Consider the following 25,795-nt stretch of genomic DNA (forward strand, 5'->3'; position numbering starts at 1 on the left):
AGAAGTGAATGAGATTGTTTGCACCTAAGGTCTTGCACACTGGGATGCTGTTCTTGATTACTTTATTAGGTGAAGCAAGGAGGGTTCGACCAGTTGAACATAAGTTGATCCATGACACAACAACTGGATTGCGGTGAATTTTTAAACTTCTCTCACGATTGGTTGCATGTCAATAACTACAGATTAAAATTTTCACTAAATGCCCATAGTACTTTCTTTCTTAATGTGAAAATATGTTTTCAGAAATAATACATAAAACAGTAAAGAAAACAATTCATTTTCATTTATTTTGAAAAGTCAAACCATACGACTGTAAACCTACAAAATTGGCATGGTTCTGTTACATGCACCATCACTAGTATTGTTTAAAAAAAGCAGAGGTGGACAAAATCTAAAAACTTAAAGTTGTCACATGATCACCAGAAATGTAAAACGAGGTTTCTAAAAGTTTGCCTCGTAGAGGACCATAATATAAATACACATAGACCTCTGGCAAATAATAGCTATGAAATCTGCCTTGAAATGGGCAAATTTAAAAGGGATCCAGCGTTCCAAAAAAACAAAAAAAAAACAAAAACACTTTTGAGGCTTAAGTGGAACTGTAACTGGCTCCAGAAGAAGAATAAAGGAGAGTACAAGAATGTATTCAGACAATAACTGTGTCCCCAAAAAAAGCTATTCAAGTCCTTACATTAGAGTTGAACTAGATATGAGGACGAACAGAATAGAAAAAAAGAAAAAAAAAATATAAACACACATCAGTAGCAAACCCTACTGCATCTGGTGCTATGTTTAGAAATACACATCATGATAGCACTTATAGCTCAGTCTGCTTCTTCGTCTTCTTCTTCTTCTGACTCGGACTCTTTAAAAAAAAAAGAACCATCAGTCATCACTACACTCAGATGCACACAAAGCATTAGTAAGAATGTCATTTGAGCCTATAAGTGGTATAGAAAGTATGGCATCGAATAGAGGTTAGTGAATGAAAAAGACACAATAGGGGAGACACTGAGGTCTTACCTTCTTCTGCGTTCTTGAGCCACTCAACAAACTTTTTCATCTGTTCGAGGAAAACACTCTTTCCTTTGGCTAAGTGGGCTTCATTGTACCATTTCAGAATTGCCTCCTCACTCAAGACATCGGCTTTTACGAACATAGAATAAAAAAAGTCTATTAAACATGACGCCAACAGCACAGATGCGTCCGCAGGTGCTTGAAAAACAAATGTCGCCAGCCAGGTTGACGACATCAATCAAGACAAGTTTTGGCTATAATCTCTGGCCATCTGGTATCTTTCACACATGCCTACATAGCTTCCCACAACAAATCAACTTTTTTCTCAAATGTGAGGAAAGAAAACACAATCTTATGAACACACACCAAAAAAAGTTTACCTTTGTAGAACAGTACAACAATTTTCTGGAAGGCCTTCATGAAGTGGATGTTGTCGTAACAGTACTCCTGGATCTTCAGCAAGAGAGTGAGTTCAGAGAGGCCCTGGGAGGTAAAAGCCTTCAACAGCGGGCTGTATTGCTGAGAAGGTAAAAGACAAAATTCACACAGGATATTTTTCAGGTTTCCTACATTATTTCCACTTCACTGGTGGAATGGCTTTAGGTTAAAAAAATCAATTATCTTCTCTGCTAAGTTCAAAGCCTACAGCAGCCTGGATTCTGAAACATCTCTGAGGCACACAACAGACTTTTAGATCTTCAATTTATTAATAATCGTACATGAACCAGTCTGCTAGCAAGACGTTTCGCATAACACGTTTTTCAAGCTTGCTCATAGAAGAAGCTGTTGTGCAAAATGGGTCGCTCGCAAATGGTTTCATGTACGATTATTAATAAACTCCAGATCTAAAAGTCAGTTGAGTGCACTGGAAGTTTCCCTATTAAACACTTCGTTTGTCCTGCTCCAGTTTTGAACGTTGGATTAGTAAGTGCACATCTGTGCACAGGATGATTAACTTTTGATTTATCACTGAAGCAGTATTTAAGTTCCCTAAGAATTTTCTGAATGTGTTGTCACAGAATCAAAAAACAGCAGAGCCAGATAACCGCAGTGTCACCTTTAGATGTTTGATGGCTTGTTCTGTGACTAGCTCCTCCTTCTTGTTCCACTCCACAGAGCTCATTACACTGGACCAAATTAGTCCAATCATTGTCTGCTCAGAGATGTTGTTCTTCTTGATTTCCTCTCGGATGTATGCAATGATCTGTATGGCCCAAAGCAGGAAAACCATGGACAACACATGTTGAGGCTTATCAAATCCCACAAACATTTTATGACTGACAACCCTGGCAGGTGCAGATAATAGGTGCAGCTTGACAGAATCTCAGCAACATTTAACTGATTACATACATCTTTTTCTCCACCAAAGGTGGGGGGGAGGGGGGTCCAGAGGTTACAAGGTAAATAATTGTGCCATCCTCAGTGTTGACATAAAAAAACTCAGTTGGTGTAAAAGAAGCTGAAATTATATAAGGGCTTACATCTCTGAGTGGGTCTCCACGTGACATCTGCTCCTCGAGTTCTTTCTGCAGCTCCTTGCGAGCACCTAAGGACTGCTGGTTTCTGGCAAAGTCCGCAAGCTCTTTGAGCCCAGCGTCTGTGAAATACTTTGAAAAGTGTTCACAACTGCGCTTGTTGGCAGGGAACAGCTCCTGAAAATGCACAGAGTCAAAAATTGAGGCACACTCTTTGCAGCACATAAGCCTTCTTCAGCAATTAAGATACTGGATGGCACGGTACTTTTGAGCATTGTTAAATCAAAGCTGATTATTAATTTTATTTTCAAACATTCTTCAGAGCAACCATACACACTTGACTCATAATGGGCAGGATCAAATCTTTTTATCTAAACCTGTCAAGATTTTGTATTTACAATGTCATTCTCACCATGAGCCTATTGTCCATGCCAACCTTTCGGAGACTGGCAGCGAGAGAACTGATGTCCTTTTCAGAAAGCCAGGATTTGAAAAGTTTTACAGCAAAGGGCGCTGAAACACCTGAACAAATGCATAAAAATATGAATCAGCTGTTGGTAACAGACCTGCCGGGATAAAGTTAGGCGTGAGTAATACATTGATAAACAACTACACAGGATGTGATTAGATAGGTTTTAACTGGAACAATGCCTCATAAAAACAATGCTGCAATGCACACATTTAGTTTGGGCCACGGGCATTTCAATAGGCACCTTAAAATGTCACAACGCTGACACCACCATGTTGTGGCTGATCATACTGATTGACAAAATACAATACGGTTTCAATGAGAAAAATTTCTGTGACTTTAAAGATGAGATATAGGCAACAGCCTCCTAAAAATCAATCCCATCTTTGAAAAGATCTTAATCCATGAAGCCAAATGTTGATCACCTGCTGCCACTGTGGGGCTGAAGCTGTACATTCCATGGCCAATCTTTTCAGCATTGCAAGCAAAAGACAGAAATATAAACTGTTTTTGGAGCAAGTCATTTCATTTGTAAGAAGAAATTGAAGTAGGGAACAGTGTCCAGCTGAGAAACATTGTTTGCATTACCTTTTTTTGTCACCTAGTAACAGGAAAATGTTGCACTGTACTTACTGCATATCTGGCCCAATTCTTGCTTCACCATTTTAAGGGATATTTATCTACACTTATGTAAATACATAAATAAAATATTAGCTGGAGTCTTAAATATTATTATCAGTATTGGTGTGAAAAAAATCAGCACTAGTTGAGCTATAGTTTGAGTTTTAGCTGGCACTAGTTCTTTGAAGGTGATCAGGAATGTCATAGCTGTAGCCAAGTTTTCAAATCGCTCTAGCTACAACAGTTTAAACCTAAATGTTCTGTTGTGTATTCAATAATAGGAAATAGAATTTATCACTTCACTTACAAGGGGAAAATGCTTACTATAGTTATCTTTCCAGAAAAAAATTAGCGTGAGCCCTTGTGTTGGTTTGAGGCAAGTAATTCAAAACGGCAAAAAAATAGCCAAAAGCATTTGGAACTCATATGGAAGGATTCAAATAAAAGAATTGTCATAAAAATGTCAGTCCCAATGGAAGGACAATTAATTGAATTACTCAAAAACTGCAAATCATCTATGCAGACCTACGCATGTCATTCAAATTGTTCATTGTATTTTTTTTTTCTTAAATAGTAGTAAGTCATTGTGAAGACATGCATTTTAAAAAAGTGAGTTGTTAGCAGGAAAGTGAGATAAGACAAGGACAGATCATTTAAAAACATTTTAATTAACATGTAGTAGATAGAGAAAGAAAATAAAGAACAAGGGAGAAGACAAGATGATTCTCTCCCCTTATTTTATTTCATTTCAGTGTAACTTCTACCTGCAAACCACATCTGCTAAACAACCGATAACACAACCATGCGCACCTAGGAGGTGGATAAGTGGGTACCTTCTTTGACCAGGTTTTCATTGAAGAGGCTGCTGAGAATGGATGCAGACAGATTGCCGTTGGCCAGCAGAATTCCTGTGAGCATGGCCAGCTTGTTGCGCTCAGACTCTGTGAAGCCCTTGAGAAACAGCAGCAGCTGCAGAGACAAAACATACAACCACAATCCTGTTGGTTTGTAGTATTTTCTATTAGAATAAAATGGTCAGCAATCAAGGAACCTGATATTGACAGAAAGGCTACGTTTTTGAAACGTCTTTATCAAAAACAACAAACAAAAAAATCAAACCTTTTCAATCTCCTCCTCAAATCCTTTCTCTAAGTATTTGTAACGCCTGATGAGCTTGTTAAAAACCTTAAAAAACAAACAAACAGTATTTTTTGCACTGTGATAAAACAGAAAACCAAACCGATTTTTTTTTAAGATTTCCTGAGTTAACACTGCAAACTGATCAATGGCATTCACCTGTGCATATGACTGCATGGTCTGCATGTCCTCCTGTGCTTTGAAGAGACAGACATCTGTGCAGGTCACGTCATCAGACAAGCTACCCCCTGGGGCTGGAAAAAAGCAGTCTTTAGTTTGAGAGGCTTATATTTCGTATGGCTGGCTTTTCTTTTTCTCTCTACTGTTGTAAAATGTTCATTATTTTTGTACTTATTTAAAAAGTGTTTCAATTGTAATATCAAAGTCAAGACACAACTGAAGACATTTGTTTGCTTATTTCTACTTTCTCAAGCTACTATTACTCTGTGCTACAGAGTACAGACAGGCAGGCTTCACCATTATTAACATGAAAATGTTTTCTGTAAAGGCAAACCAATCCGTCCTTGTACTTACCCAGCATTCCACCAGCCACCAGGATGTCGAATAGAGTCTCAGCATAGCGTCTGTAGTCAAGCTTGGCCCCAGATGCATCAAGGAACTTTGTGACAGCCTCCAAATCAGGGCCAGTTTGGTTTAGACCTTGTACAATGCTCTCCTGAAACTGTGAAGGGTCAAACCTCTCCTTTTCATCTGATGGAAAAACAGGTATTTATTCCAGTTTATCCATGACATTCAGTTATGAGGTTACATGATTTCAAATAACATATCTACACCCATGCTTAGGACACGTTTGTGTTTGTTTGCTCTTCAGTGGCAGTGAAAAAAATAAAAAATAAAATCAAGTTTTTTTGCCAGGTTTGGGGGAGACGTGTTCCCCTCAGTGAACAAATAAGCATGGTCTTCAGTGATCATTATCATATACCATATCATATTCCTGTGTTGATGATTTTAAGACAATTAAGCAATTGCAATTGGTGGAGACGTGGTTAAAAAGAACAAAGAATATCCAAACAAGTGCTTAGTAATTTGGTAAGACTTTAACTTTATTGCTCCTACCAAATACCTATTGAAGTTTTCTAGAAAGAAAAAGAAAAAAAAAAGTTTAATTGTTTGAGCTTCATTACTGTAAAAATGCTTGATAATCTGTAAATACTGTTTTAACTGACTTAAGATACGTCAGACAGGTATAATAACCTAAATCAACAAAAAAACAGTGTTGTACACATTAGATGTTTAGATCTTTATTGAACAGTCAAAATCATCAGCGAACCAAACATACAGCTAAGTCATAACGAATTATTTTCACAGGCAGGGATATCAAGGAGCCCCACAACAGATGATATGCTCCCCACAGAGCCTTCAGCATCAGAGTCAGACTAACATTTCATGAAGAGACAAGACTGTGATACAGTCTAAACTGTGGCAAGTTTTCCAAGATGTTGAAAAACAGAGTGCAATTGCACAATGGTACCAATTTGCAGCGTTTTAAAAAGGTGGTCACACCAACTATGAATAGGTTTTAGTTTTTTTTATGTTTACTGAAGTTTGTATTAAGTTTGCCATTATGAAAACTTGGTATTACTGAATCTAGTTTTCTAAAGAATCACATTGGCCTCGTCTTTCTGCAAGAACTATATTACACCGATCTCTACAAATACAAATAGTACAAACATGCTCAAGTTTACAGTCTCCAAAATGGGGCAGTTCAAGGGAATTTTAAATTACAATGATACTACAGCATAATTAAGCAACAATACTGCATTTTTAAATCAATTTATTGATGTGAAACTGTGATGTGCCCTGTTTAAAGCCATTTGCAACAATTTTATATATATGAATCAGTAACTTCACTACATTTTTTTTTATCCACCAGACTACAATAAGACCAATCATTTCTTACAAATCACCTCATTTGCACTTGTCAAACCTGAACATGATTCGCAAAGAGACGTCATTAACACAGTTTCAGGTTTGAGAAATTATTCATGAAAAACAAAAAAAGGGTGTTTCACTTCCTAGACTTGCAAAATCTGGACTTTATAACAGTGAGAGCTTAAAGACCGTGTCACTGTCACTTTGGAAAGACAAAATGATTTGTGAAACTATATTTAGTCTGCAGGGTAAAAACACAGTTAAATTAACATTTGTTTTACCTTTCATAGATATAAAAAGGGTTGCATAAATCTGAAATTGGGTTTAAAGCAGTACTAGACATTAAAGACAGATGTTCAAGAATCCTTTGCAATACGTGGATCAAAACTTTAAATACTCCCTTACAATCTAAACAGTAGGATAACTTTAACATCATCAGCAAAAAAGTAAGTTTAAGTAAATCACCAGTACTAGTGAGATGCAGCCAACACCAGTGTATGTGACGCTATCCACACATTATCAAAGCAATTATTTAAAAATTGTTTTTATTGTGGCTTAAATGATAAATTTTTTCATTTACAACTGGTGTTGTTGACTAGCATATGAATACACTTCATGATTTTCAGTAATAAAGTAAACTAATTATGTGAACGTTTCAATAACCACTTGGTGAGTTACCTAAAAATGCAGCCTCATTAAACGGTTATCCAAAGGGCCAACAAAGGGTTTGCTCAGCTTAAAGTTCAGTTTTAGTTTGTTTTACGTAGTATGTATTGTGAACCGTACTGTATTGTGTGTTGTGTTATGTTTCTGTGTACTGATGACGTCATTAGTGACATCATATAGAATTGATAGTTTGCCTTTGATGGTTGCCTTTGTAGTTTACCTTTTAAGTTGAGAAGCAAGTACAATAAAGGTTCAATGTTCCTCATACAACGATCTCTGGAGTGAAGTATTTGCTGGAGCGTCAGATTCGTCAGATTCGAGTAAGATCGCCTCTACATGCCTCATTAAACATAGATAGAAAATGTTTACTTTTCACAAAATAAACAAGAGACTAATTGATTATGTAAAAACATTTTTTAATAACAATGTCCCCAAAACGGGGTTAAGCTTGTGACATTATTTGTGACAGAAAATAACACTGTATATTATCCTGTTGTTTTAGTTATGAATGGTGTGTGACCTCACAGATGCCGTCACAGTGTGCATTTTAATGTATGAGCCACTTATGTGACCACACAGATGATAATACCAGTTCAAATATGGCATGTTATAAATAGACCAGTCAAAATCCAATTAGCTAGGTTGACTGAGCTCATTTAGATGGATCGGAAACGGTGAGCATACCACACAAAAGCTCCCGTGTCCCTCAACTGCGACACAATTTCTTATTTTCTGTAATCTGCAATAATTTATTTGACGGCTGTTCAAAATCTTTACAGTTAGATTTCTCAAACAAACTGCTTTTTCAACAAAGCCTCCTTTGCACTGAATGCTCTATGAATCTATTTAATTATTTATTGAGTAGCAGTAGTTTTCTAGTAGCTGGGCATAGCAGCAGGATGGGATGCAGAAGTTGCCGGATGCCAAATCCCAGCCTACCCACCAGGTGTGTCTGTCTAGCTCCGTGGGTGGTTAAATGCAGAGAAAGAATTTCACTGTAACATGCATGTGCAATATGTAAACTCACGGCCCAAAATATTGGCACACTTTCAATTCTGTCAGAAAATGCAATCCTTCTCTTAGAAAATTCTTTTGGTATTCACAACCTTATGGTTTTTGTTCGCACTGGAACAACACAAATAAACATAAGAGAAGTCAAATCTGATTCAATTCCACACAGAACCCAAGAAATGCACTGGACAAAATGATTGGTACCCTTAACTTAATATTTGATAGCACCCTGGAAAAAATAACTGAAATGAAATCGCCTCCTGTAACCATGAATGAGTTTCTTACACCTCTCTACTGAAATTTTGGACCACACTAGTTTTGCAAACTGCTCCAGGTCATTCAGATTTGAAGGATGCCTTCTCACATTGTCAAGCTGGAAGACCCATGACCTCTGGTGGAGACACAGGTTTCTGACACTGGCCACTACGTTGCACCCCATAATTCTTTGGTAATCATTTGATTTCCTGATACTGCTCACACAGTCAAAGCATCCAGGGCCAGAAGCAGCAAAGCAACCACAAAACATCTTTGAACCCTCACCATGTTTGACTGTAGGGATGATGATCTTTTCTTTGAAGACCTCCTTTCTTTTTCTGTAAACAGTGTTGTGATCTCCTTAAACGCTCTACTTTTGTCTCATCTGTCCTAGAAGGATTGTGGTTTTGTCACTTAACTTTTGACAAACCCCAGTCCTTGCCTTTGTGTCAGTAGTGGTGTCATCCTGGGTCTCCTACCATAGGTGTCCCTTTTCATTCAGATGATGATGGACAGTGCGAGCTGACGCTGTTGTACCCTGTGTCTGCAGATCAGCTTGAAATTGTTTGGAAGTTAATCAGGGTTTTTTATCCACCATTCGAACAATCCTTCGTTGTAATGTATCATTAATTTTGCTCTTCCGTCCACGTCGGTTAGCTATAGTGCCATGGGCTGTAAACCTCTTGATGCCACTGTGCACAGTGGACAAAGGAACGTTAAGGTCTCTGGAGATGGACTAGTAGCCTTGTGATTGTTCAAGTTTTTCCACAATGTCTTCTCTCAAATCCAGACACCTCTTTACACTTCTTTCTTTTCCCAATGCTCAGTGTTACACACAACACAAAAGGTTGTGTCAACTGTTCTCCATTTTACCTGGTTGCATGTGTGATTACTATATTGCCCACAGCTGTTACCTGCCACAAGTGTGTCTAAATACAAATTACAGGAGCATCACATACTTGAAAAGCAATTATTTCTTACAATTTTGACAAGGTGCCAATAATTTTGTTCAGTCCCTTTTTTAGTTCTGTGTGACTTTTCTTTTTTTTGTGTTGTGCAAACAAAAACAATAAGCACGTGAATACCAAAACATTGGCAACTGCAACAATTTTCTGAGAGAATTGCAAGGGTGCCGATATTTTTGGCCACAACTGTATTTGTGTTCAATGAAAATAAAGGTTGTTCTTCTTCTAGTACTATAGCCCCTTTACCTTTGGGACATTTTAATTTAGCTTGAATTTTGAAATTCTGATTCACATTTATTTAACACATATAAAACAAGGACCACAGAAAACAAAACCAAGTTCAATTTAGTTGCCAAAGAGCTGCTCATTGATTGAACATGTTAGTTTTGACAGAAATTAATATTCTAAATATTTATACTGACGCTTTGAAATTAACTCAGATTAGCCTGTAATTCTTAGGATAGACTGTTCTCAAATTTTGCTTTAATCTTTAATTGCTTTAATCTAGGAATATTCAGAATAGGCATATTTAGAGTATTTCCTCACCAAAAACAAAGTAAGACTGTGAGAAGAAAATTACAGAATCACTGCATCTTAAATCTAAGTCCGCTACAAAATAATGCATTAGTTTTAGTTCAAATGTGCAGAATGGTGTGATTGCTCTTTTGAAGGTTTTTACCTCTTTTTCGAGTTTTGAAACGCTGGCCTGTTAGCGTAGGTTTCTGCTGCTTTTGATTACTCATAAAAGACACTCTGGGAGACAAAAGGAGAAAGGAAATAGGAACATGATTATACATGAATGCAATGTTTTCTTTATGTATGAAATACTGCAAAGAAAAACTCCATTGCTATGCTTTGTGCATAGTCCTTCAACTGAAGACACAGGCTAGTGTCACACAGTAGTCTGAGTTGAAAGAGATTATGAGAACCTAATTCATGGTAAGCAACAGGGAATTACATGGAATTCGAGGTGAAATATGGAAGAGTTGCAAAGTTAGTTTAAAGTTACGTTGCTTGACAGGTCTTTGATAATAATTGCATGTAATGTAATAGTCACAAATTGAACATACAAACATTCATTTCGGTTGAGGTAACTGGTTAACTAACGCCTTTACTGTTAGTAACGTTACCAGTAGATGGTTGTGATATGTTGTGTAGTATAGCAAACGTTACATACCAACAGACTTGGACACTTGTCTACCAGAAAAGACCGCTGTAACGTTATTAAGGTTGATGGGTTACATGGCACAACATTTGCTAACGATACATATCAGTCAAACTGACATAAAGCTGTGATTTCAGAATCTCTTGACTTCAGATAACGCACAGCAGTGCTCAGCTAGCTAACTAAGCTAACGCTGTGGATACGTTCTGCCTTCTTTATTTTTCTTTACAGCGCGTCACAACAGGTTTAAATATATAACATAATCTCGGTTACTTTAAAACTAATTGCAACTCACCGAAATCCTCTTTAAGAGCAAAAAATGCCGGTGTAAAAAAAATTAGTAACGCAGGACTCCAACACAATCAATTCCAGGTGAAAAAGGAGAAAAGCCACACGCTATAAACGTTACACTATAACAGCGCAGGCGCATTAACACGATCTATGTAGGTCACTGAATATGTGAGGAATAAACTGTTACAGGAAAGAAAATACGTGTTATAAGAGATGACCTACCCTATTAAACTTTGCTATCCAGTTTAGTACCAAAACTAACGATTGCATTTATTGTTGTGGTTGTTATATATTATACATAGTATTTTATTTAAACTCCGTAAAGTAGTTACAAGGGGATCAGGACACAAGTTTCAACTACACTGCTCTCTTCCTTCCATTAACAAAGTTGCTTATCAATTTTAACCCTTTAACCCTCTATTCACTCGTCTAGTATCATTAGACAAGCTGTCAACAAGTCGTTGCTATCTAGAATTAAGACACAGGAGGGGGGTGTTGTGCTGCCGGGTTGACGGCGTTTTTCTGTCTGTGGAGCGAAGGGAAAACTTTAATGTTGCGTTGTCGTTCACCTCGTAAATCTTGGTTTTAATTTCAGGAACTTTTTAGGCATAATGTTCAAAGAAAACGTGTTATTTTTAGCCTGCTTTTTAAACATTGCATTGAGTGCATTGATTGAGCCTAATCGTCAATATTACATTCATAATTGTACGCTAGATAATTTAAAACCCACTTCTTTTAGGCCTGCTATACCATCCGCCCCACATTCATTCATCATACGTTTTCCACATAACCTACCAGAAAAGAAAAAGAAAACACCTCAACCTTTAGAATGCCCAATATGTAAATATTAAATTCTGCTAATTGAATATCTTTCTAAACCTTAGAAATTGGTGGTGATTGATCATTGTTCAACGTGGTTGAAACCTGTTGGGAAGTTAAATATTTACGCACGATCGTGAATCGCGGAATCGTGAAGGGCAGCTCCGCGTGAACCCAAAACAATGAAACGGCAATATTTCCAACAACATCTGAAAGCACCACAGATCAGACCCGGCCAGCCTCCGCACTGGAGGTGATTAGGGGGAACGCTAGACTACACACACCGCTCCGGCCACTCCCTACCCGGTGGACCTTTCGCATTCACGTCCAGCCAGACATCCATGCTGAGGTCCGAAAAAGAGCCACGTTCCGCCTCATATAGCACAACAGACACTAGTTCAACTAAAGACATCAGGGAAAAGGGCTTCAGGAGGCACTCGCACACTTGGTGAAGCACTTTTGGGATCGTACTTTTGTTCGTAGTGGATTTAGGACGAGACGGAGCAACTCCTGCAGTCACTGAGAGGCAAGTTTAACATCTTCTGCTTTGGGTGTGTGCAGAAAATCTAAACGTTAATTACGAGTCTTTGGTGTGTTGTCTGTGAAACATTGTTGAACTTGCAGCAACTTTTCTCAAAAGTTAACTCTGCATTTAGACCGTCTGCTTCCCAACTCATTCATTCTTCCCCACTTCGGACAGGAGGGGGTTGGGTTTTTTTTTTTTTTTTTAATCTTTCTTTGTCTTTGTGGAAGTATTGCAGTGCTCCGAGGACAAAACTTGCGTGTTGACTTTGTTCGAGTGTAATGTCACTATTCCTCTCAACCCACTGTTCGTGTAGCGATGTTAATGAAAAGCGCGGTCGCTAATTGCCTACATCTGCGGGCTTTGAAGCACCGGCTTTGTAATTCAAGAGTCAAGCCCACAGCAGCAGGACACAGTAGCAGATGTATCAACTCCCAAACTCCGTGCAAAGCGAAAAAAAGTAGGCACAGTAGCGGGAACTGAACATACGTACATGTACAGCTCCGTGTGTGCTCACACGGGGGAAATCAAAACCATAAACTCGGGTCATACAAAGTGAAACAATCATGCTTTTCATTAGTTACAGCCTCACTTTATATACACTCATCAATGGGGATACAGGGGGAAAAGGATCAACGTTGGCTATGAAAAATGACTTGAGGTGAGTTTCCTTTCCAGTATGTCTCTGGTTTTAAGATATCTTAATATGCTACTGACTGGAATAAATTATTTCTCAGCATCGACTGGATGAATAAAACTATTCACCTCGCTGAGAAATATCCCTAAATCCCCCCCCCCCCCCCCTGTCAAAGTCGACGTTTTTTGCTGCTCGGTTCCCCAGTGGGATCCAGACTGCAACTCAAAGAATCAGAAAAGGAGAGGAAGGGCTTATGGGGAGAACCTTAACGAAGAAAGCTACATATTTAAATCAAGTTACATTACATTAGAAGATGGCTAATACTAGGAAAGCAATAATGCAGTAAGGAAAGAAATGCTATGTATAAATGTATGTATGGGATTTTTTGCAGTGGTTCTATTGAACAAAATATATTTGCTGTATTGCCAACTGAGGTTGAGGTCAGAATAAAAGACTACAGGAACTGCTGATAATACTCAGTCTAAACATGAGATTCTCCTTGACTTTGCCCTTGATTCGTTTTATTTGTTTTTTGATAGCATGACTCGGTTTAGGGGGCAGCAGTGAAGTGGTTAGCGCTGCTGCCTTGCAGCTAGAAGTTCCCCAGTTTGGATCTACCTGCAGCCTTTCTGTGTGGAGTTAGCGTGTTCTACCCATTCTTGCATGTGTTTCCTCTGGGTACTCCAGTACCCTCCCACAGTCCAACCCATGCATGTTAGGTTAATTGTGGAGAGTTTCTATTCCTTGACCCCTGTAGTTTTTCACCTCCTAATTTGTGAACTTTAAATGCCAAGAGGAGAAGATGACACTTTTTTTTTTTTTTTTTTTTAAACCTATATAAAGATTGTGTCCTCTTTGTGGTTTAAAACAAATATTTACCACCTCTGTTGGCCAGAGTCTCAGTTGAGAAACCAGATGGGGAATTTTATTACCCACACTGATCAAACAGTGATGCAAGATGAATGTGAAAGTGTGTGTGGGAAGCTTTTAGAGTTGCCAAGAGATGGCTGGAAAAAGTAACAACCATTTAACTCAGACTTGGAAGATGACAGTGTATAGGACTATTGGCCTACTCAGTAGCAGCCTCAGTAGCAACAATGTGCCAAAAGCCCCTTCGTGAGCACAGTTGGGTGAGATGCTTTGGGTGTAATGTGTGTAGAGAGGACCAAAGTCCCTCAGCAAGCTCCATGGTGATGAATGGTGTTTGCACTTGTCTGCCTGTGCAGCTTAGTGTAGTGAGGCGTGTGTCTTGTGTTAACCTTGCATCAGCAGATACAAATGGGCACACGTTCAGATCCACTGAATGGACCTTAAAAAGCCTTCAGCAGCTTCACTCACAGAAGGATTCTTCTGAAGTCAGGCACCATCCAAAGTTCCCTTAATGATACTTAGTACCTTTTGCAATAGAGTAGATCTTTCTTAGTGTGACTCAGAACATTTTCCACTGAGTCAACTTAAATGTTTTAACTTTACTTCCTTTGTTTCTTTAAGGAGCTGAAGTAAAAATACATTTTGATTCAGTTCATCGTAGCTTTTTCAAGTAGGCTACAGCTGCAATCTCCATTTACTTATAGGAAACCAAGCCAAACCAATAGTTTGACTGCCTGTTGTGTAGACGGCGGTGAAGCTGCTAACTAGCTGGAACATTAGAGTGTATTCATGTACAAAAATTATAGCATTGCAAGATCGTAATAAATGCACAAAGGAAAGAGGAGTGAGAGTTCTCTGTCCAGAAAAAAAGAAAAACCGGACCTTGCCAGTGTTTATCCTTTACTTAATCTTCGCCATTTGTCAAAATAAAAGTTAACATTCCTTTCTCTCTAAAGTTTTGATTACAAATTTAAAATTAAATAAGACATTAAACTTGTATGTACTAAACAAACATGTTTATATTACATTGGGAAAGGCAAGGTTCACAATGCCTGGATTCCATTTAAGTGCTTCACTTTTATGAGCCCGTTGAGTGCGGTGTCTCACTTCGCTAATGAAATCAGAAACACATATGCTTTTCCCGAAGCATGGTCACACCAGCAGTCGAACTTTGTAATGTGACAAATTCAAATTATTTAATTTCCACAAATACGTCATTTACTTGGTAGGGAAGAAGAACATTTTCAATATGGTAGGTAAGTAAGTTTCACTCGGAAATTTGTCCCATTGACCAGTAATAAGCCATTTTAAGGGAGTGCCTGGTCCTTCAATAAGTTAGCAGTTGACAATACAAATATAACCTTTAAGTTAGCTGTGTGGACCTGATGTTATTAGCAGCCAAGCTTAGCTAGCAAGCTTGATAACTTGCTATTAGCTAGCTTTTTATCTTGCTCAGCCTAGTTTCAAGGAGTTATTATTGAACAAAATTGCGTACTGTGGAGACTAAATGCAAAGGATAAGTAAACAACACTAGTCCAGCTAGATCTAGTGTTTTAGTGGTCAGCTTGCAAGCTGAAGTTAGGAGTAAATATGTGGCCAAGTGGAACTGGTGCATAACAGCAGTCCTGTTTAGCTCTGCCACCCAAAATCTTAGAAATCTATCATGTGGTATTACCAGAAGTGTTCCAGTTTAGGTCGATTAACTCATCTACCACAGTAAGAATCTGATGAAGAGAATGTCTTTGACGAAGATAATAAGTTCTCAGTCATCTCATTATGATCTCAATGTCGGATCATTTATCATCTTTACTGCCAGCTGTAGGCTTGTGTTTTGTAGACCAACAAGTATTAGCGCTCCCCTGCTGTTTGAGTTGTATTGTAAATATAGAGCAGTGTTTGTTTGAGTTACTGGTTTATGTTTAACCAGGCCGGGTAGTTATGTTGCATGAAAACTCAATTTAATTGAAATGCTACTGAGCTAATAGGGGAACGTCTGTGCGGTCTTAACTTTTCTACTTTTTCAGTTATCAAATGTATGCATTTGTGACAGTAAATTATACAAAGTTATTTGTTTGTAGTCAGTCAGTGCAAAATGTTCAAAAACATTTTTAGTTGCCAGTTTGTGTGCTTGCTCACACTGACACACATCTACACTCAGAGAGGTGTTGAGGGACTCTAGATTCCAGGTCACTTTCCCAGGCAGCTGCATGCTCTCTGCCCCTCTAAAAACCCTGTCCTCCCTGTCTTGGCCTGCTCTTTGGCACAGCCTCCCTCCCTGCTGCTCCATTAGAAAGAGCTTTAATCTCTGTGATTGCCAGTGCTGTGTGATGTTGTGACTCCTCTGCCCTGTGACAAGGCCAGCCTGATCTGCAGGGAATTAACAGACTGTTATGCTGCGTAATAGATTTTATTATCATTTGTTTGCACATAAACACTGCTGTGCTCTCCAACAGCCACTCCCAGTGACACCAAATCATCTCTGGGTAACTCGCACAATAATTATTTCTTACTCAATGACCATGTCATTGTAGTCTGTGACATAAAATGGGTTTATTTTAAAATGGACACCAAAGAGCAGCTTTATTTTTAATAAAGTACGTGCATCCTAACAATAACGTTTTGTGTTTTCATTGCTTATATGTTTTATATGTGAATGCTTGCTCAGACGTTGGCTTTAAGGTTGAATTACTTCTTTCCATACTAAAAGACAGACCTTGTGGCCCCAGTCTAGGGCCTGTAAATAATGTATGTACATTTAATGGTGAATTTCCATGTTTTCCCCTGTAGTTTGATCTTGCTGGGAAATCTAGGTCAGTGGCAGAGGCAGGAAGCAAAGCATGTATCCTAATATTGTGGGTAATACATTGAAATCCTAGGTCCCGGAACAGACTTTAGATAATAAAATGTCTCATTCGTGTTTTTATTTGAGCAATTTAGCTTTTCTAAATATAGCATGTTAATCTGTGGGTATTATAGATCAAATTCCAATTTAAAATTAATTCTGTGTCTTGTGCTGTATGCAATATGTAGGATCAACAGTGACTCAGTGGTGACCTTCGCCAATTATTGAATTTTGACATGCACACGTCATTCTTGCAGGATTTGCCAAGTACAGAAAAGTCTCAGATCCAGCCATGTGAAGGATGTATGTTAAGAGAAGCTAATGTTTTATGCTTGTGTGAAATTCAAATTAATTTAAATGTGTAAATCATGGACACTGTGCCATTCAGATTTTGGAGAGTCAACTCAGTTAAGTTAACAGGCATCCAGATGAGGGTATATTTGGCATATGTTTTGCTGCACTGATTCATGAGATTTAGAGTTTAGGTTAATAGCAGTTAAACCATGTGTGCTTTCTATCTAATCATGTGTTGTAAAGGTTGATAAAGCAGGACACTTCTAATCCAGCTTCTCTGAAAAATAATGTGTTAATAAATCTATAATTAAAATTAAGTTTTATTTTATTTTTTCTATCATATGAGGCAAACCACAAACAAGTGTTTCCACATTTTCAGTTGGGTATGCATCATTTCTACCAGTCAGCAGTGAAAATAATCTTCTGAGTTTAATGAAGCTTGTCAGATTATTATTATTTTTGTTTTATTATTATTATTTTTTTTTTATTTTTGTCTTTTCCATGTTCTGGCTGTTTGGATCCAGTACAGCTTTTAGCATCAGACAGCAACTCTTATTAATGGGATTCTGTCACTGCCTGCCTTGAAGCCATTTACAAATCTGGGATAGTGGGTTATCAGCAGAGGAGCTGAGGGCATCCGGCATCCAGGTTGCAGACATATGCAATATGTTGTTGGTCAGAGTGGCTTGGGCACTGGCTCAATAAAGATGCATAATATTCTCCCCTAGGTCAGCAGAATGCTTCAGCATCGGCTTTCTTTAAAGTCTTGTTTATTCATACCAGAAACTATACTCAAGACTTGCAGTGTTCCATGTGTATGCATTTAATATTGTAAGTTTTGTAGTCTGAGTATGTAGCAACTTTGTAGTAATTCTCTTGACCCGTACTGATTTTGGCAAACTATTACAAACAGCTAATAATCTAGATGTTCAGAAGCCAGATAGGCATTATTGTAGTTTTGATTTTGCTTATGCAGTAAATCCTTTAGAGAAACTTGTTTTTGTTTGGTTTGTTTTAGCTACCCATAAATGGGATGGAATTACTGACTTATTTTAATTGAACAGGACTAGGAGAGCTATTGGTGGTAAATGTGTAAAGCAGTGGCATTTACACATTGGCTTTTGGAACAGTTTAAATTGATAATATTGGACATTACCATTTTTGCAACTCAGGGAATGTCAGAGACTTATGCTAAAGACCCTTCTTCAGTCTTAGTTTGCATCCAGTTTGGGGCAGGGTTTCTTCAAGGGCATATGTGATGCCCAGTACTCACAAAGCACAAAAGTTGGACTTCTACCCAAAGAGTTCAAAAACTGTTTATTTATTTATTTTTAAGATTTAAGTGCATATAAAGTTGTGGAAGAGTTGTAGTTTCAGCTGTTTTTTAGGTATTGGGAGTGAGGCTACTGAGCGTGCAGGGTTTGGAAGCTTGTTCCAATATGGTTGGAACGCTGAGCTTAAGAGTCCACCTGACGCCATTCGTTGGTAAAGCACAGTGGGTGTTAGGGATTACTTACTACTCTACTGGCATCTTTGCAGCATTTAAGTCCTTTTTAAAATCTTAATTCCAAATCAGTCATTATGCAACACTCTTCCTCACCTGTTCTTCAGGTGTCGCTTTTTTTTTTTTGTTGTTGTTGTTGTTGTTGATGGAAATTTCAAGTTTGAGTGATTCTTGCCTCCTAAGAGTTTTGTGAGCCAATAATACTTTCCAGGGGAAGTGGAATGGAAATCTACACCTAGAATCAGTTTCTTCAGGAAATTCATGCTGTTCTTAATCCTTTCAAACAAAATTAGTTTTTTGCTGTAATGTTTGTCTACCCATTCTGTTGGTTTCCCATTTGATTGTTTTCATATCTCACAAAGTTTTATTCTGAGATTGTCAGCCTTCACAGCCATATTGTGCATGAAAAATTTTCTAATTTGGGGACCTATTTTATATAAACTGGATTCTAAAATATCAAAGTGAACTGAATAATGTAGCTCTGCCATATTTTCATTTTCTTAAAACCACCTTATGTTTCTAGTTATGCATAATAGGGAAATGTGTTCTACAGGTCTAGTGAACAATAGATGACTGCATGGCCTCATCTATTTGCCTGGTCTGGACAGTCTGTAACAACAGCAGACATTAGGTTTTTGGTGCAGCAAAGCCCTGTATCAAGGCCTGAATATAACCTAGGCCTCTTTTATCTCCAGCCCCATAGCATTGGGATTACTGTCCCAAAGGACATGGCAACATTAGCCTGAAAACTGCCACCCCCAGCACTGTTTTTGCCAGGGTGCACTCAAACTGAGGTCCTTTACTGCTTTACCAAAATACAATGTCACTGCAACAAGTGTGCGCTAGATGTTTACTGTTTTGTGGAGGGCAAAGGGGTGAAGACCTGAAAACCAGCTGAGCAGACACTCAACTGGTCACGGACAAGGTTCTTCTGGTATGCAGTTGCCTATGGGATGTTCTTACACGCCAGAGGAGAACAAACTCAATAGCCAATCAATGGGCTCTGCTCCTCCCCAGCAGTCAAACCACTGGTGTACAAACACGTCCACCCCAATGTTTATTTGTATTAGGCAAGTTTAAGACTGTTTATTTTGTCATTATAGAATACTACTTAAAAATATTTATGGAGACCTCACTAATAATAAATAAGTATAAAGTAATGACTAATGACATGACAAAATGACTTGTGTTCATGCTTGGGGTTTCTTCCTCCAAGAGAATATGTGGAGCTGACTTAATAAAGTATATTGCATATATTTACATCCATATTTGCTGGTAGCAGTTTTTTTCTTCACTGACTTTGCTGGATCGTTTGTATATGAGAAAATATAGTACAATATGTGATATGTATCTCTTTCTTGCTGTTTTTGACTGTGCAGGGGGGGACACCTACAGCCAAAATGGAGGTGAAGACATCACTTCTAGACAACATGATTGGGGTGGGTGACATGGTCCTCCTTGAGCCCCTGTCTGAAGACTCATTCCTTGAGAACCTGAGGAAGCGTTTTGACCACAATGAAATCTATGTAAGTCTACAATATGACAACAAGTCTACAATTCTAACAATAACACTACGAAGTATCATTACAGTAACAGTATGGTGTAGTTACTTCTCATTTATACTTCAAAGTCTGTTATAGAACACATCCCAAAGGAAACATGCACATACATTGTTCAGAAGTGTTATTGTGTTTTCTTCACTCACTTATTACAGTCTTGGCTACACAAGTGGCACAGATACATAGACCACAGTAACCAGCCAATCAATAAATCACATCACTGAGGAATGAAGATGATACCTTTTAAGTGAGGCATGAAATCCAGACCTCTGGGACAAACAGGGGCTGGCGGGCTAGCTGTCTGCTTATCTCTAGAAAAAGAGGCTTGGTTAACCCTCATTGCTGCATCAGGTTTCTGGGTTCAGGGATTAGAGCTGTAGCACTCCATGACTCTACTTCTCAAAAGTTTGGCTGCTCTACATGTCAGCCAAGATGATTACAGCTCTGCTGTCGGCTCACAGGGCCCGGGGCCCAAAGGATGATGTCCCCTCATATAGCAATAATTGCCTTAGTTGTGTGCTAGATATCTTGTTGAGCTGCATCCCACATCCTGCTGAGGAATTTGGATGTCATTCTTACTGTTTAGATGCCCTCAATCCTCTGTCCTAAACTATAAACTCACAGCTTTGTTTTTCCTGTGTTGTACTGACCTAAATTTTGGAGCAAATTTAATACTTACTCATTTCAATGGCATTTATTTTTTATAATATTTAGTGAATATTACTGCATAATATAGAAAAAAAAAACATATTCAGGGAAAGGTAAGTGAAATCATTGAATCTGAATGTGTTTTCAGCCTAAATTGCATCATTCTTTACAAATGACTTCAACCCCCATCCCAAACTATCATATGACCGCTCTCACCAGAAGAAACGTGGCTTTGTTTTCTAGATGGACATTAAGTCATGTATCCAATAACTCTGTGGAAAACCAAAGATAATGGGAATTACCCGGGTAACTGTTGTCCTGATTCTTATGCTTTGTTTAACAGAAGTTCAATCTACTGAAAACTTTTGCTTTTCTTGAAGTTTATGTTACTCCTAAAGATTCTCTCTTGTAACCATCTCTTCACTACAGTCATGTTTTCCTTGATGGTCACAGTCACTTAATAATGTTATTTAAAAGTGCATTTCAGGTAACTCAAGGTCACTATACAGAATCAGCAGCAAACAATGACTAACAATAAACAAAGTATGAACAGAGCACAACAGTAAGTAAAACAAACTATCTAAATAATAAAAATTGCCAAGTAAGGCTAATTATGTAAACGGCTACAGTGAGAAATCACAAAGAATAAGCCATTTTAAATAAACAACCTTGTCTATCAAGTCATGATTTGAATAGTGATAAGGAGTCTGTGTTACAAATGATGAGAGATTTGGGCCGTGCAACTAAATGCTCTAGAGCCTATGGTAGTCAAACATATGGAACGAAGAGTACGGGAAAGAATATGACTGTAGGAACTCTGAAAATTATGGCGGCACAAGTTTATGAAGGGCTTTAAAGTAAGGAGGAGAATTTTTAAATCAATGCAGTATTTAATGGAAAGCGAGAAAAGCCCAAAAGTGGAGGTATTGTGTTATATAGCGAGAGTCACAGTTATAATACGATTAGCAGAGTTCTCAACTAGTTGAAGTTCGAGATAACAGAGCATTAGTCAAGATGGGAAGTAACCAGAGAGTGGACGTTTTTTGGTGCTATTTACATGGGATACAAAAGATAAGGTGCTATCAACGAGAACAGGGGTAAGGGGAGTCAGAGAAGCCATTACTGAGAAGTGAAGAATGAGAAGAACATCAAGCTAGAATTGTTTCTGCATTGAACCTAACTTTGGTTATTAATAGAGTTAAGTAGCCTATGTTAAAAATGTAAATAAAATGTATATAGATGCTGAGCATGTGATGTGTCCTTTAACTGCTGTAATTTTAGTGTAATCAATAGGGTTTTATAATAAGCATGCCCCCCCAAAAAGATGAATCACAGCGTTGTATTGTAGTTACAAATGAAATTCTTTTCATTTGGAACTACTGGCTAAACTGCTGCCACATTTTAATTTTATTTTTTATGCAGTGAGTGAGCTCAAATGATTGCTGAAAAACTTCCCTGTGGAAAGAGACATTCTAATAGGCCGTGGCAGAGGTAGCAGAAATTCAGTGTCCTTGGGCAAGACACTGAACCCCATGTTGCCCCTCATTTGTGCTTCTCATTTGTAAGTTGCTATTATACACTACTTCTACTTTTGGTTAAAAAAAAAACAAAAAACACAACATTAACACAGGACACTTTGTTTACATTAGACACACTTTTCCTTTCGACCCATCTCTCCATGCTCTTTAAAAGACCTCGTTCTGCCTCTGGTTTGCTACTGAACGCCAGGCTGTGGGAGGTTGTGCTGTTGCCACAGGGAAGGCCATTCTCCTCTCTCGTTAGAGTGGGTTATGCAACAGCCATTACCATGGAAAGCAAAGAAAATGTTTCAGGTTGATGTTTGAAAGTGCTATCTGGGCTCTGTTTTGAGCGTAGGCAGAAGATGATGATGATGAAGATGATGGCTGGTTACATTTGCTTTGAAAAAAAAACTCTGACAAGTGTTATCAGATGAAAAGGACCTTTTTATGTAACATTCACACTTAGAGGTGTTTTTTTTTATAGCATGAAATGGAATATGAAACTGAAACAGCAGTGCTTTGTTTGGCTTGACAAGTTTGATAGCTTGTATGCTAATGTAATGCATAATTGACAGACTGCTATAGAAACATTCAATAGGAAGCACCTACAATTATTCTGTTAAAAAGATTTTCATTTGATGACCAGTTTTAGATTTTATTTAACACTATTTCCTAATCTTCAGGCCTGTATTTGCAAGGCAGCATGTATACTTGCACACAAGCTTACAAAAACCCAGGTTTAGCACAATGACCAATAGGTAGTCTGTGTTCATTGCCAATTCCATATGTTTTCCCTTGCTTTTACATGGTTTGAGGTTCTCTTCTGGCATTAGCACTGAATTAGCAGTACCCAGCTGAGAAAAGCTGACAGAGGCACTGTTACCGCACCCAAAAGTTCACTTCAACCAGCTGTGTAAATCTTGAGGAATGACACCCTGATTCTGATAAAACAATTTGTCTTTCTAGACATATATTGGCAGTGTGGTGATCTCCATGAACCCCTACAGATCCTTGCCCATCTTCACACCTGACAAAGTGGAGGAGTATCGCAACAGGAACTTCTATGAACTTAGTCCACACATGTAAGTGAAACTACCTAGTATTTTTATTTCTTACTTAAGGCTCAGGCAATTATGAGTGCACTTAACTAAGATGGAACAGGGAACTGGTGAACTTTTTTTTTTAAGGCACAGTCAATGTGTTTAACAGCAGCTATCATCTATTTGTTGGCGATGCAGTGTATTGTAAAGCTCTGTTAGCATCCATTAGGCCTAGTGACTAATGTGGATGGGTGGGAAGATTGAGATTACAGGGTCACTAGATTTTGTGTGGAGAGACGTTTGCCGGCCATTCAGCATCATTGAATGCCATCTGTCCATTGGCAGCATTGTCAACATCGCTGTAAGGGGGCCAAGATAAAACAAAGCCCAGCACTCGTCAATTAGCCCGCTGTGTCTCAAGGCTGCAGCAAAGCCCCTCAGAGACACAGACTGAAGAGTGCTCTTGTCCCAGAACAGACATGCTCCCTGCAGACAAAAGCAACCTCCTTAGCTTTACTTTATAGCCAGCTATAAAGAACTGACATTTCACGGTTTCGGGCTCTTTTCACTTTTTTTCCTTTTTTTTTTTTTCCCCTTCTTACCAGTTTGGTTTTCACTGCCTGTCTTTTTTCTGCGAACTGTCACAGGAGGACTGCCAGTGTTTTTTGGCATGGTCAGTTTCTTAGACAACTGTTTAAAAAATAATATGCATCATTTTTCGCAGGCGTTACTCCAATTTTCCTGCAGTATGCTCCAAAATATCGAGTAATGGCATGACATATAATGTATTGTAAACATCTGTATGGATTATTAGATATCTGGCTACCGTAACAGGCCTCAGCAACAAAACATGTACACTGACAGTAACTTGTCCTAAGGGCAGGTAACTTTGGCACCTGGAAAAAAGGTTGGCTGGAAGTACATGGTATCATTTTTAACTATATCTGATCTCAACTGAATTACCTCAGGATAATTTTAGATAATGACAGAAGGTTAAAGATTATACAGTCAACCATTTGTCAGAGTCTTTACAAGAACATTTACTGACATGAACTAGAACTATTGCTCACCCTTACAAGGGCAGACATGTGCAGCAGGAATTTGTATGAGCTTGAATATGCAAAAATACTGGTTATGGTCCTGTTAGGTCAAGGGTTTCAAGTTAGCAACTTACTAAATTGTTGCTGTTGCAAGAAAATTGTTTTTTATTTGCATGAGTTTCACTTATTTCACAGGTGCCTTAGCTGTACCAATCTACCAAGATCTGGCTAAAACTTTAAAATCCAAGGTAATGTCTAAGCCATCTGTGGATCCATAGAGCTAATTTGAAAGAGCCCTAGTAAATCAGAGAAACTAAGACATTAAACTTTGACCTATGTTTGGAGGAAACTATTTGTCTAATTGCCTGGGGACATGTAGAGGTGGTATTGTATTTGGACAGCTTCCACATGAAATATGTCCTGCATTTAGCTATTTGTGAAGTTTGAAATGTTGCAGAATACAATAAACAGAAATTCATCATTTCTAGAAGTGTTGCTAAATTGGTAAAATAATGAGTCTTTTCTGAGTATGCATGGATTTCCAGTAAACAGGTTTCATAGGTAGATGTAAACACATTCACACAGATTTAAAGTAAGGGAAAGGTGCAGGATTATGGCAGTTTTAGTGTTACCATTGGCTCATCATATGTATGTACATTTAGGATTTGCTTAAAAAAAGCTTGTATATTTGCACAAATGCTTTTGTGTCTTTTGTATGAGCACAAAAAGTAAAACTAAATGTGTGCAGGTGCTCCTGCATTTCATACTTGTGTACATGTTTCATTATTGTTCTCTGTGTGGGTGGCTGAAAGTGTGTGTGTGTGTGTGTGTGTGTGTGTATGTGTGTGTGTGTGTGCACAGCCATGCATGTGCACTGTAGAGAGTATGGCAGCTGGCCCCATCTCTCAAAGTTGTTAGTATGCTAATTGCCTGTTAAGTTTTATTATTATTATTATTATTATTATTATTATTATTACAAATAACTGTTTAGCCACAATATTAGAAATAATACATTAAAGAGAGGTGATGTTTTTTGGTGTTTTTCTCCCTTCCAAAAACAGAGGATTAGAGAGGAGTCCTTTCTCCTTGCTCAGCAACATCACAGATGGTCTGGAGTCTTTTTGTGTATGTTCCTTGGTGCCCAAGCTAGACACAGATTAAGGTGTGTGTGTGTGTGTGTGTGTGTGATTAGGCAGCTAGCCTAGGGTCTTTGGGATAGGATCCTATTTCCCCAATGTTTAATGGGGTATTGAGGCCCCCTGTATCCCTAGTGCTCAATACTTGCCACTAGAGCATCACGACTGTCTAATGGAGCAGAGAGGCCCCATGGAAAGCATATGTCTGCTCTCAGCTGTCATGCACATGGATATGACATCTTGACTTTGAAATGTGCTTAGTTAGAGTTATGAGTATGCAATGTCTTATCACAGTATCTGATGTTTTCCATGTGAAAGTGGACCCTAAGTGCTTTTATTTAGTTTAGTGCTGTAATTTGTGTTAGTTAGTTTAGTTTACTGTTGTAAAACTACAGTAT

The 25,795-nt window shown here is 38.2% G+C and overlaps 2 protein-coding genes across 10 annotated transcripts in view; one reads left to right on the plus strand and one right to left on the minus strand.

Annotated features, from left to right (window-relative positions):
• Window positions 1-261: 261 nt before the first annotated feature.
• Window positions 262-11,269, minus strand: LOC137132517 (eIF5-mimic protein 2-A-like). Of its 3 annotated transcripts, XM_067515091.1 has the most exons (13): window positions 10,970-11,264; window positions 10,189-10,262; window positions 7,499-7,618; window positions 5,254-5,430; window positions 4,879-4,973; window positions 4,702-4,767; window positions 4,416-4,551; window positions 2,905-3,014; window positions 2,499-2,669; window positions 2,075-2,221; window positions 1,398-1,536; window positions 1,024-1,146; window positions 262-865 (listed from the first exon to the last, which is right to left on the minus strand). In XM_067515091.1, exons 3-13 carry the CDS (start codon window positions 7,542-7,544, stop codon window positions 825-827), a joined length of 1,251 nt encoding a protein of 416 aa, XP_067371192.1. In that variant the 5' UTR covers window positions 7,545-7,618; window positions 10,189-10,262; window positions 10,970-11,264; the 3' UTR covers window positions 262-824. The 3 variants fall into 3 exon arrangements, with proteins under 3 accessions (XP_067371192.1, XP_067371191.1, XP_067371193.1); XM_067515090.1 differs by lacking the exon at window positions 7,499-7,618 and having other exon boundaries at window positions 10,970-11,262; XM_067515092.1 differs by lacking the exons at window positions 4,702-4,767; window positions 7,499-7,618 and having other exon boundaries at window positions 10,970-11,269.
• Window positions 11,270-11,993: 724 nt separating this feature from the next.
• The window catches only part of myo1b (myosin IB), a 51,443-nt gene continuing 37,641 nt past the window's right edge, over window positions 11,994-25,795 (plus strand). For 4 of the 7 annotated variants that reach the window (XM_067515084.1, XM_067515083.1, XM_067515087.1 and 1 more), the window contains exons 1-3: window positions 11,995-12,310; window positions 19,834-19,980; window positions 23,148-23,263. In XM_067515084.1, coding sequence (XP_067371185.1) covers window positions 19,855-19,980; window positions 23,148-23,263 — 242 coding nt within the window. In that variant the 5' untranslated portion in view covers window positions 11,995-12,310; window positions 19,834-19,854. Of the gene's footprint in view, window positions 12,311-19,833; window positions 19,981-23,147; window positions 23,264-25,795 lie in introns of all 7 variants that reach the window. The other 3 variants (XM_067515082.1, XM_067515085.1, XM_067515089.1) reach the window with 2 other exon arrangements.

The sequence above is a fragment of the Channa argus genome, chromosome 9 (genome assembly GCF_033026475.1).
Source record: "Channa argus isolate prfri chromosome 9, Channa argus male v1.0, whole genome shotgun sequence".
Classification (NCBI taxonomy): Eukaryota; Metazoa; Chordata; class Actinopteri; order Anabantiformes; family Channidae; genus Channa; species Channa argus.